Source organism: Hypomesus transpacificus, chromosome 13, assembly GCF_021917145.1.
Source record: "Hypomesus transpacificus isolate Combined female chromosome 13, fHypTra1, whole genome shotgun sequence".
Classification (NCBI taxonomy): Eukaryota; Metazoa; Chordata; class Actinopteri; order Osmeriformes; family Osmeridae; genus Hypomesus; species Hypomesus transpacificus.
In genome coordinates this window covers 8,315,466-8,326,889 of record NC_061072.1, presented here as the reverse complement: position 1 = coordinate 8,326,889, position 11,424 = coordinate 8,315,466, and the positions used below count along the sequence as shown (strand labels likewise).

Here is an 11,424-nt window from a genome sequence, read left to right as displayed (position 1 = left end):
AGCTCTGCCTGTCTGCTGCAGCTCTGCCTGTCTGCAGCGCTGCCTGTCTGCATGCTGCCTGTCTGCAGCTCTGCTAGTCTGCAGCTCTGCGCTCGTCTCCCTCGGTCTTTGTCGGCTCTGCAGCAGAACACAACCTGGTTACGATTTTCCCACAGATCTGCCGGTGAGAGGAGTGGTGCCCGGCACCACAGCTCGTTGGCACGGTGACCACGCTGGCACAAACCCAGCCTGTATCCCCCCCCACCCCCTGATCCCCCACCCTCTTTTTCCCAGAGGTTCTGGGAGTGTCATACATTACTGACAAAATCCTTCCCACCCATCCTCTAACCCCCCTGCCTCCTGACATGGTCCCTATAAAGGGGATTGGGGTGGATATGCCTGACATGACCGTTGCATCCTCTCTCTCTCTTTCCAGCCCCTCTCTCTTTTTCCATCGCTCTCCATCCCTCTCTTTCTCCCCCTCTCTCTCTCCTTCTCTATCCCTCTTTCTCTCTCTCCTTCTCTCTGTCAGTAAACTCAGTGTGCCCTGACACAGCTGTCACTGCACTCTCCAGTGTTGCTCCCACGTAAAGAGGAACTCTAGAGTCACACTAAACAGTTGGACCGCTGCATTATTCAAAGGGACGGGATCTTTATTTATATGTCAGCTGTAAAGTGTTGGCGTGCCATGAACATCAGTCATCAGACAGAGACCATAGTTGTTGGTGTCAAGGCCAGGGAACAAATGCAGTTCCAGGGGTCTTTCACTGGTAAAAGGATTTAAAGGGAGTAGGGACTGGCTCACACCCGCACCGCCTATGTCATCAATACGAGCCCACATTCTCGGAGATCCTGGGTCATTTAGGTCACGGTTCTCAGCTTAGAGGAGTAGTATTCACATGTGTGTGTGTGTGTGTGTGTCCCTGGATAACATGTAATGACATTATTCTCACCCGGGTTACCGTTCATTGTCAGCACGCTTTCTTCTCCCCAGCTCGTGAAATTGACATAAGCTTTCCAAACATTCCTGACATTTTTTCTCAAGGCTGAATTTCTTTGGGCCTTTTTATAGAGGGGACCAGCAGCGTGAGCTCCCCCCTGTGGTAGGAGAGAACACGAGCCTGCAACGCCATCGTCCTGAGGCCCAGTCTGTGAAAACTATTTGGCATTAAAATGCTAATTTTGAGCCTAGATACCTGAACAATATTGTAAGTACTTGTAATCACAGGAAAATTTCGAAATGTGTATCTTGTACAACAACCATACTCTATAACTCATAGTCTATTCACGTTGGCAAATGTAGCATTACAATAATTACATGTATGTTGATGCATATTCAAAAACATATTTACATAGATATTTTTACATTTGATCGAACCTTTGATCCAAAACTTTCAGTTTCTACCTTGCTATCTCTTCAACCATCTCCTCCAGTCCTCTGTTCCACTCCAATCATCTGTTGCTTCAGCTCAGTTTGTCCAAGGAGCGTTCTGACGTCTCTCTCATGCGAGAGGGTCCCAGCCTCCTCTATTTCTTTCAGAGCATCACGCACATCTCATGTATGTCTTTCTTTTCTTTCGCTCTCCTCTGCATTCTCTCCTCTCTCTCCCTGCGTACGTTTTCCATTGCCATCCATTTGGCCTGGGCCTCTTGGTACGTTTGACTGCTGTAAAAGCTCGCTCTGTTTCCAGCCATGATCTCCTCTATCTGGTTCAGCAGCTTTGAGACTTGAGCGCCACGGGTCTTGTCCTCGATGTTGAGTACGCAGTAGCTGTTCATACATTTCTCTATAAGCATTTGCATGTTCTGACTCCTGGCGTCCATCTTTTGTTCTCCCAGACTTCCAGCGTGGGTGAATAGAATGATAGTGTGTCCCCAGCATTCCTCCCCAAACATCTCATCCATCACCTCCACAGCCCGCCTCTCCTCCCCCTCAGCGGGCTCCACAGGTACGACCAGGAGGAAGGCGTGAGGTCCTGGTGCTGACAGGTGGATACACCGCCCCACATCCTTCCTCCTCTCCTCCAAAGAGACGTCAGGGCAGAACCAGTCTGGAGTGTCCACCAGCACCAGCCGTCTCCCACACACGTCCCCCTCTCTCCTCCCACTCTGGGTGACTTCAGCGGGGCTGTCCTGGGCTCCACACTCGTCTCTGCCCAGGATGGTGTTTCCTGCTGCCTTCTTCCCAGCTCCTGTCCTCCCCAGCAGCACCACTCTCAGCTCAGACACACTGGAAGGCACTGGGGACAGTGACAGGACTTGACAGCTGCTTTCCGCCTCCACTGCAACACAAAAAACCCTGGGGTCAATATCCAACCAAAGGAACATCATGTAGGAATTGTCCCTGTAGTTAACTAATTTTAAGTAGATAATTATAATGGAATGCATTTTTATTATGAGTTGCTAATAATGTAAAGGACCTAATCAAATGTTAAGATGTGAATATATGAACTGGTTCTCACTGCAGGAAGAAGAGATGGTTATCCTCCTCTGTGGTGGAGCTAAGTTTATATCTTCCACTGCAACACAACAAATGACACAGCACATACTACTAGCAATATCATTCATTTAAAGTAAGTAAATAGATGTAAAAAGTTATAAAATAGTTATAGTTGAGTTCTAAATAAATAATGAACAAGCTTGTTATGAATACAAACAATGGATGGAATTAATAGAATCCTCTCACTGGTTCTGTTCATCAAAGGTTGAATAGGTTCTGTCACTGTTCTCTTTCGAGTGAAATCCTGCTTTACTGTGAGACAGACATTTGGAAATATTAGTAATATTATGACTGAATGTTTTATGTTCTGTATGACTATTGAAATTGCACTATGAATACATTTAGTACATGAGGTATGCACTGATGTATACAAAACAAAAACAACACAACAGAACAATATACACAAAATATTTTACATTTGTCTGCAGACACAGACAGTGAACAACATTGTATTAAAAAGCTTTAAAAGAGAAGCATCTTACAATTGTCTTTTTCCTCATGCAGCTTGACTCGTTGTCTAGGTTCTTTGATTATCAATTTATGTGCTTTCTTGTTCTCTGGCAGATTAGATTAAATAACATTTTTACAAATAAAGTGACCCGTGATTTACATGATAATTTCACTAAATTGGTAAAAAATTTAAATCGCCAGTGCATTCTTAGCTTCAACGTACCCAGCCTGTTTGCAGATTCCATCCTTATCCTCCTGTTTGTCAAAGTCTCATTTTGTAAGTAATCTTTGGCATCTACGTCAGACAATATAAAGGTTAGCGAAATATACTACTGCACATACTGTAGCTATGCAACACAATCCATAAACAGGTGCTCAACAAGCTAAATAAAGATAGTTGTCTGAACATTAACTATTAACTCAAATAAAATGTCAGTCTGGATTTCATCTTTTAAGATAAAAATGATCTGTATGTTTATCTTGATAACATTCACTTACTGCTGACCCTTAACCCCACTGCAGCCTCCAGCATCTGCCCCTGACTGATGACTTGACAGATGTAGACTCCTCCATCTGATTTTTCAACGTTTCTCAACCTTAGAGACACGTCACCTCTCTCCAGCTCCTCTGGGAGCACACTCACTTTGTGCTCATAGCCCACTGCCTCTGTCACTAAGCCACCCCTGCACAGGTAAATGCATTCACTCTCCTTAAACCATTTGATTGTTACGAAGTTAGCGTTGATCTTGGGATCAAGGAAGCAGCTGAGTGTCAGCTCAATACCAGAGTTTGTCTGGACAAGATCTCCAGTGATAAGTTTAATATTACCTGTTAATAGAAAGAGAAACCGTCTTGTTTGTATATCCGAAATACATTGACTAACATATTGTCTATTTAAATAAGAAACACATGTATATCCCTAAAAAGTCTGTTTCCTAATTAGAGGTAGTGTATTTGAAATATTTTTAAGCTCACATTATTGTACTAGTCATAGAGCAGTCATCATGCACCATGTAATGTAATCCAATGATTTATTCTTTCAAATTGGTATGCAGTCAACAGCATAAATTCCAGCATCAGGTCAGCATTTTTTATTGCCACTTCCTAATTTAGAGGAAAGTTCAGACCTGCCACCCAGTTCTCATGACAAAAACATGAACTAGCATCACAAAAAAAATCCTGAATTTGCATCACATCAAACAGAGAATATGCATGCATTAGCAGGGCAGCTGTGGTGGCGTATACGGGGGCCGGTTCTGGTGGGCCGTTCTGGATAAAAGTCCAGGGCCTATTTTTACTCCCAGTCCGTCCCTGCTGCCCCACAACATTAAGCGCCCCCCCCCCCCCCCCCCCCCCCCCCAGCACCCCCCTGATAAAATATGTTCCCGGCTATGCTGCAACCCCAGTCAAAGCAGGCTGCATCCGTGCCAACTAACGTCACAAACCTCACCAAAGAGAAGCAGTTCCAACCATCACATTAGGGGTGAGTTAATTAAATGTTTGACCAAATATAGCAAGCACATTTTAAAGTAGATAATTCTGTACGGCCCCGAATGATTTTATAAATATTAAAATGTCCCTTTGCATTAAAAAGGTTCCCCACCCCTGCTATACAGAATCTAATAACTATTGGCAGTGTAGTTAACACATTACTCAGCAAAAAAAGTTCACGCAGAATCATATACCAAAATACTAAACTTGCATATTGCCAACAGATCTCTGAAGCGAAATTCAGGGTATTCAAGATAGGCACAGTAAAACTTACTTTCAACTTTGGAGAATGCCATTCCCCCCTAAGTTGTGAGGAGAAAATGTATTATCTTTTGTCATCACCTCCCAAAAATACAAAAGGCTTTTTAACGTTGATTTTCAAACGACGAATAACCTACGAATCACCATCTTATCTTCTATGGTGCTTTCTGTTTCTTAATCTGTTTCAATAACAATCTAGACAACAGACAAAAACCACACAGGAAACCACTTCCCCTAAATGATTGGCACAAGTAAAGATTTTCTGTGAAGCATTTTGTTGTGTCAAAGTTTGCATTAACCTTTAACAGAACTGAAATGTTCAATTTGGTTGAATATCTGATATGTTGTAATTTTATTTGTCATTAATCCATTACATTTTAACAAACATTATTCTAGATCTTTAAAGTGCAACTCTGAATAATCCATTTTAGATGAAGGTAGAGAGGGTGATCAGATTTCATGGCTGGTATTCATGGTGGGGCGGCCAGGTGGGCGTGGCCTATGTGCCTCAGCGCTATGTGACCGGTCCTCCTCCAGCCCATGCAGTCTGCGCAGACGTGTCACTTCCTGTTTGTATCTGTCAGAGAATTCATGTCTGGTTCAGCCTACTCTGAGATGATGAGATAATATTATTATCCATAATAGATCCTTCTTAATGTATATTCATATATATTATTCAAATGTAATAGAACTAGACCTTTAGGACATTACTGTATCTCCTTCACAGTATCTAGTACTGTATCGAGTTAACGTAATAGTCAGAAGCAAATATTAATATCCTTTCTGTGATCATTTCACTCTGGTTCGAAAACATTTGTGACTAGACTGTACCTTCCAGTCAGACAGGCTTTTTATGTCAGTGAAATATATGTTTTGGCTGGGCATTAACAAAGTATTCATATTCTTGTTGCTACCTGCCCAGGTGTTTGTCGACATAATCTTGCAGCTCCAAAACCTGCTCCTCGGCAACAGTTGCCCTGGTTATCAGCTGAGCACGTTCCCGCTCGTGAGCCTCCTAGTGAGGGAAACAGGAACATTGGATGTCTCACTACATCATCTTTGTGCTCTCTTAAATCTGACAACTGCTTTGGCTACACATGCGTTTCCAAGGAACACGCTATGGATTCATACAATAACACTAGTTTATTCTTTTTTTGTCACTGTCTTGGGTTTTGGGAGTTTGTGCAAGGATGAATTCACCTGTGTAGAGTTGGTTATCTCTCGTAGCTGTTTCCTGATGTCTGCCCAGGCCAGACTGGAAATTGGTCCAGATTTCCCAGCACTACACAAGTTTCCAGAACAATCAATATTCTTTTACACCTATTGTCAGTGCAGTTCTTTTTAGGTTCTAACAGTTTATTTTAAGACTCACTCTTGAAGGTTGACCATCTGAACTGGTTTGGTGAAAACTGGCATCTAAAAATAAGGAACAAAAACTTTAGAAGTATATCGGAACACAAAATAAGGTTAAGATAACAGTTCAATTCCAAGCTAAGCTGACAAAACTAAAACGGATCGACCAGAGGCTCAGAGCAGACGGTCTATCCTCGAGCTAACCGTCTCTGGAGGAGGGGATACCTCACTGAATTGCTCCTCCCAAAGTTTCCTAAATGTTTTCCCTCTAGTGAGTTTTTCTGGGAGTTTTTCCTTGTCTTACTTGAGGGTTGAGGTTGGCTGAGGGGCAGTTCTATGGGCGTATGTGAAGCCCCTCAGTGACATTGCTTATAAAAAGGGCTATACAAATACATTTAGATTTAATTGGATCTAGCAGTCTACCTGCTGCTGGGCGTCCCTGAGCCGGCTCTCCAGCGAGGCCTTGTCATGGCGCAGGTGCTGCAGCTCCCTCTCCTTCTCCCCGCTCAGCTCACTGGGCTGCAGGCTGAAGTGGGCCTCAGGGAGGCCAGGGTCCAGACCGCTCTCTGGCTGGCCCAGCACCTGCTCCCTCAGCACCCTGACACACAGCACCGGCTGTCAGAACACATCGCCATATGCATTTATCAAGGGAAAGAAGAAATGAGGGAGGGAGAGCAGGTGTGTGTGCAAAACGTCGGGTGAGGGATGAGGGGAAGGAAAGTGCTGTGGCTTGGGGGGCGTCTAGTGCCTTAAGGATAGTAGCTCACCCTTCCACGTTTATCCAAAGCAACATACAATTAGTGTTAAAGATCAAGCATCAGAAGCACATCGTCCTACAGTATCTTTACGGTCAGAGGTAAGTATCGTCCTTGCGTCCAATCACGTGAAATGGTGTACACGACAAGAAAACATGGCCGACGTGTGTGGATGGGTGGACGCTCACCTGTACGCGATGAGCAGGGCTCACCTGTACGCGATGAGAAGGGCTCACCTGTACGCGATGAGAAGGGCTCACCTGTACGCGATGAGCAGGGCTCACCTGTACGCGATGAGCAGGGTTCACCTGTACGCGATGAGAAGGGCTCACCTGTACGCGATGAGCAGGGCTTGGTGGGTCTTGGTGGTCCTCTGCAGTCTCTTCTTGTAGGAGCGAGCGGCGGAGGCCAGCTGCTCCTCTCTTGCCCTGTAGGAGGAGCGCACCTCCTGGAGCATGCTGTCCACAAAGCCCCTCATCTTCACCCGCTCAGGGGGGCCCTTCCCCCCTTTTCCCTCCGCTAGCCCGTCCATGTACTCCTGGACAGGAACCCAGAACACCACAACAGATGTTTCAGCATGGGTGGCGTGCCTTTTGAGTCCCCTCAATGTTCTAGATGTGGTTTGCGGCTGGCTGCCCTTGTGTGTGTGTGTTTGTGTGTGTGTGTGTGCGTGTGTGTGTGTTAGCTCCAGAGATGGGAACTGTACTTAAGTCATTTTTTTGGTATCTGTACTTCCTACTTCTTACTCAAGCCAGGCTTGTTCCTTTAGTTTAAATCTGTATTTGGTGGCATGATCTCTCTCTCCCTGTCCTCTCCTCTCTTTTCCTTTCACTGTGTGTTTGAAAACAAAGTTTTGAAAAATTTAAAAGAAATATTTTGAGAAAAAAAGGTGTGTTGTTTACTCACAGCCAGGTCATGTAAGTAGTGCACCAGCCTGGCACGGTACTCCTCGTTCAGCTCCTTCACCTGCATCTGCAACTTGGAGTTCTCCTCCTCCACCTCCTTCAGCTGGCTTTGGGAGCTCAGGAGGGTCTGACAGAAACACACACACACACACAAACACACACACACACACAAACACACACAAACACACACAAACACACACACACACACAAACACACACAAACACACACAAACACACACACACAAACACACACAAACACACACACACACACACACACAAACACATGCAAACACACACAAATACACACACACACAAACACATGCAAACACACACAAACACACACACACACAAACACACACAAACACACACAAACACACACACACACACAAACACACACGCACACACACAAACACACACACACACACACAAACACACACGCACACACACAAACACACACACACACACACACGCACACAATTCAAAACATAAAATCAAGCAACACACAGATACATTCTTGACAGACCATCAAGTTGCAGACAATCAGAATGAGTTTAGGTGAAACTGTGGGTGCGATAGACTGGGAGGTAGATGACTAGTCTGATGACATGATAATGGGAACAGGGCCCCTCTGCTCACCGCAGTCTGTTCAGACAGTTTCTGCTGAGTGTTTCGGATGCCTCTCTTGTTCTCCAGCTGCTCCTTGTCCATGGCCACCCTGCAGAGGGTTCAACCACATCCCAGAGGAACTCACGTCAAAAGGACCAATGAGACCACATCACAAACAAACCCAAGCTAAAACCCACAGCTTTTAACAAAACGACCACAAAACCGACGCGGAACATTCCGGGGGCGACCTGAGGCGAGTTTGAGACCGTTTGATGCCTTGATGATGATTGAGGAGGTGGTATCCCTCAACGCTTCTGCTGTTTACAGTGCAGGAGTCTAAGATGAGGAGGTCTGAGGTACGAGTGGAGACACTTACATTCTATTTACATTTAGTCATTTAGCAGACGCTCTCTAGACGCTCTTATCCAGAGTACAGGGACATTCTTCCAAGGCAAGAAGGCTGAAGTGCTTTGCCCAAGGACACAACATCATTTGACACGGTCAGGAATCGAATCGGCAACCTTCCGATTACTAGCCTGATTCCCTAACCGCTCAGCCATCTGACCCGGAGACACTCACACTCTCTCTTCCAGCCTGCGCTGCTGCTCCTCGTAGCCCTGCTTCATCTTCTCCAGCATGTCTTTGATCTCATCCTGGTTACCGAGCAACTGGAACGCACACAAATCAGGGAGAGATGTAAAGAGAGGGAGAGAGAGAGATGCACACACAGAGATGGGGGAGAGAGAGTGGGGGTAACCACTGACACTTCTGGTAGTTTAGATAGATACACGTACACTCTTTTCCATGCTTTTACGCTCTTGGTCCATCACAGCCAGGTCTTCAGGCTGTTAAGAACACAGAAAAGTTATTTTAATGACTTATAGATTGACAGGATACAAAAAAAGGGGATGAATAACAGGAATAAAATGTAAAAAAACAAGGACAAGTCGAAAAAAATAAAAAATAAGATGGAATAAGTAGTTGAATGTTAGTTCTCCCCTCTCACCCTGATTCTGTTGTGTGACATGCGGCTGACCAGCGCCCGCACCCTGTCCTGCTCCTGGCCCCCCTCCCCGTAAAGACCCTGAGTGGAGGCCCTATCTCGCTGCAGTTCTTCCAACTTCCTGCGGAGGGCGTCCTGAGCCTGGGCCATCTCCAGCAGCTCAGCACTCAGCTCCTCGTTCTGGGCTACTTCTCGCTCCTGGGCCTCAGTCAGGGCTAGGTGGTTCCTCTTCAGGGTCACGTACTCCTCCGCCAAGTCCCCGCTGGTCTTCTCAGCCAGCTGAAGACGAGTCGTAGCGGACTGGATCTCCCTACCAAGCTTGTCTCTCTCCAGCTCCAGATCCATCACCACACTCTCCTGGTTCAGAATCTGTTGGGGGGAATTCGTTGGAGATCAGAATCTGAATTTGGTTTATTCACCATGTGAGTTTCCACAAACACGGAATTTACTGTGGCAGGAAGTGGAATAAAATAAAACATAGACATACATAACAAGGGGGGAAAAATGAAGCACATAAATGCGGTCACCTTTAAGGCTCACACACCAAAGCAAAGGGGTACGTTTAGTTTGATCACCTTGTTTTTCAACTCAAAGGTTTCCTCTTCATATTGCTCCCGTATCTTGTTGCCTTTTATCTGCACCTCCACAAGTTCCTTTGATATCTAATACACACAAATATGGATATATATTTAATGGCATCTTATCATGCACTGTTGAAGTGTTATGAATATTCCGAAATACCTTCAGTTTCTCCTCTTCACTCTGAACCAGTTTGGAGGACAGGTCTGTCTTGGAGCCTGCAAGATGGCCTAATCTGCTTTCAAAGTAGCCCAATTTGGTAAAGAGGCGCTCGTTTTTGTCACGGAGCTGGACCTTAATGTACAGAGTTTGAGTTTTCAAAACAGTCGATAACCTACACATTCATAAAAAACATGAGCTTTACAATCCATCTTTTGTCTGGGAGGCCAATGGGCCTATTGGAAACTGAACCAACATTAAAAAAATCTGAAAGTCGTAGCTGGTAAAATACTAAAATATTTGACAGAATACTTACATTTTCCTCAGTTAAAGAACGTATTCGCTCCTGAAGCTCACTTAAGGAAGGTCGAAGGTCACGAGATTCCATGTTTCAATATGGAGAGGCTACTAATGTTCAAGTGAATCTTAAATGTGCTTGGAATAGTTTGACTCGGGTTGCTGTTAGTGAATAGTGAGCTTCAATCACTACTTACAAACAGTGTTGCTATGGCTCCTTCAAACAATAGGAATGGAAACGTTATAAACCGTAGTGGGTTTGCTTCAGATAGTATTATTGAGACATGCTTTTATCTTTTATACTAAGAATACTAAGAAATACGCTTGTTTTTCTTTTGCCAGAATTATTTTCAACGTTCTGTAAATAATATTGTCAGTGCACGGGCCCCTAAACAACAATGTAGAGGGCGCATGCTGCGGCAGTTGGTAATGCTGAAACTTGACCACACCACATTTCCACCTGTCCACCAAAATACTGGTTACTAACAATAAGAGCGACTAGGCTCCGGTTCAGTCGCAAGAAAACGTGTTCTTTACTTCGTACTCAAAATGTCTGGTGGTCGTCGAATGAGCATTGCGAAGGGGTTTCGCAAAGATAGCTACGCAGACAGACCTAGAGGATCAAATGTTGACGTTGACCCATATGACGACGATGACACAAACCAACTGAAAAGGGGGTCGTCTGTATGGAAATCAGGGTTCAAGGGCAAACTTGGCAACACCTACAGATTGGGACCAAAAGTACAATTCCTTCCCCATCTGATTAGGAAGAAAGGCACAGAGTTGATGAGTCAAGCTTTCGGCGAATTGATCTACGAACACGACAAATGTCGAGATGTGGCTGACAAAGTCGCCGCTGATATCTTGGCCTTCACCAAAGAACAGGTGTGCGACCGCTACAGATACGTTGTCAGGGTGATTGTGGGGGAAAAGAGAGGCCAGACTGTGAAAATTGCTAGTCGGGCCCTTTGGGATGCTGAAAAGGACAATTTTCTGACTCTGAACTTTGAGAACCAGCACTTGTTCGCTGTTGGTATGGTTTTTGGCATTTATTTAGAGTAGCCTAGATTAGTTATAGCTCAGCTTT

At 44.9% G+C, this 11,424-nt stretch overlaps 3 protein-coding genes across 4 annotated transcripts; 1 reads left to right on the top strand and 2 right to left on the bottom strand.

Moving 5' to 3' along the window:
- Window positions 1–274: 274 nt before the first annotated feature.
- On the bottom strand, window positions 275–4,884 carry LOC124476007 (GTPase IMAP family member 6-like). 2 transcript variants are annotated; one of them, XM_047032940.1, is made up of 7 exons: window positions 4,695–4,884; window positions 3,428–3,757; window positions 3,153–3,224; window positions 2,962–3,036; window positions 2,666–2,731; window positions 2,442–2,498; window positions 275–2,261 (listed from the first exon to the last, which is right to left on the bottom strand). In XM_047032940.1, the coding sequence occupies exons 1-7, from the start codon at window positions 4,714–4,716 to the stop codon at window positions 1,516–1,518; spliced, it is 1,368 nt and encodes a 455-aa protein (XP_046888896.1). In that variant the 5' UTR covers window positions 4,717–4,884; the 3' UTR covers window positions 275–1,515. The 2 variants fall into 2 exon arrangements, with proteins under 2 accessions (XP_046888896.1, XP_046888897.1); XM_047032941.1 differs by lacking the exon at window positions 3,428–3,757 and having other exon boundaries at window positions 4,695–4,877.
- A 126-nt stretch (window positions 4,885–5,010) lies between these two features.
- On the bottom strand, window positions 5,011–10,428 carry ccdc78 (coiled-coil domain containing 78). Its single transcript, XM_047032685.1, has 13 exons — window positions 10,357–10,428; window positions 9,878–9,964; window positions 9,306–9,671; window positions 9,094–9,144; window positions 8,879–8,967; window positions 8,330–8,408; window positions 7,696–7,821; window positions 7,122–7,327; window positions 6,458–6,632; window positions 6,054–6,097; window positions 5,882–5,963; window positions 5,596–5,696; window positions 5,011–5,258 (listed from the first exon to the last, which is right to left on the bottom strand). Exons 1-13 carry the CDS (start codon window positions 10,426–10,428, stop codon window positions 5,132–5,134), a joined length of 1,605 nt encoding a protein of 534 aa, XP_046888641.1. The 3' UTR covers window positions 5,011–5,131.
- A 458-nt stretch (window positions 10,429–10,886) lies between these two features.
- LOC124475842 (dynein light chain Tctex-type protein 2) lies at window positions 10,887–11,399 on the top strand. The gene has a single exon (XM_047032684.1). The coding sequence runs from the start codon at window positions 10,887–10,889 to the stop codon at window positions 11,397–11,399; it is 513 nt and encodes a 170-aa protein (XP_046888640.1).
- The last annotated feature ends 25 nt before the right edge of the window (window positions 11,400–11,424 follow it).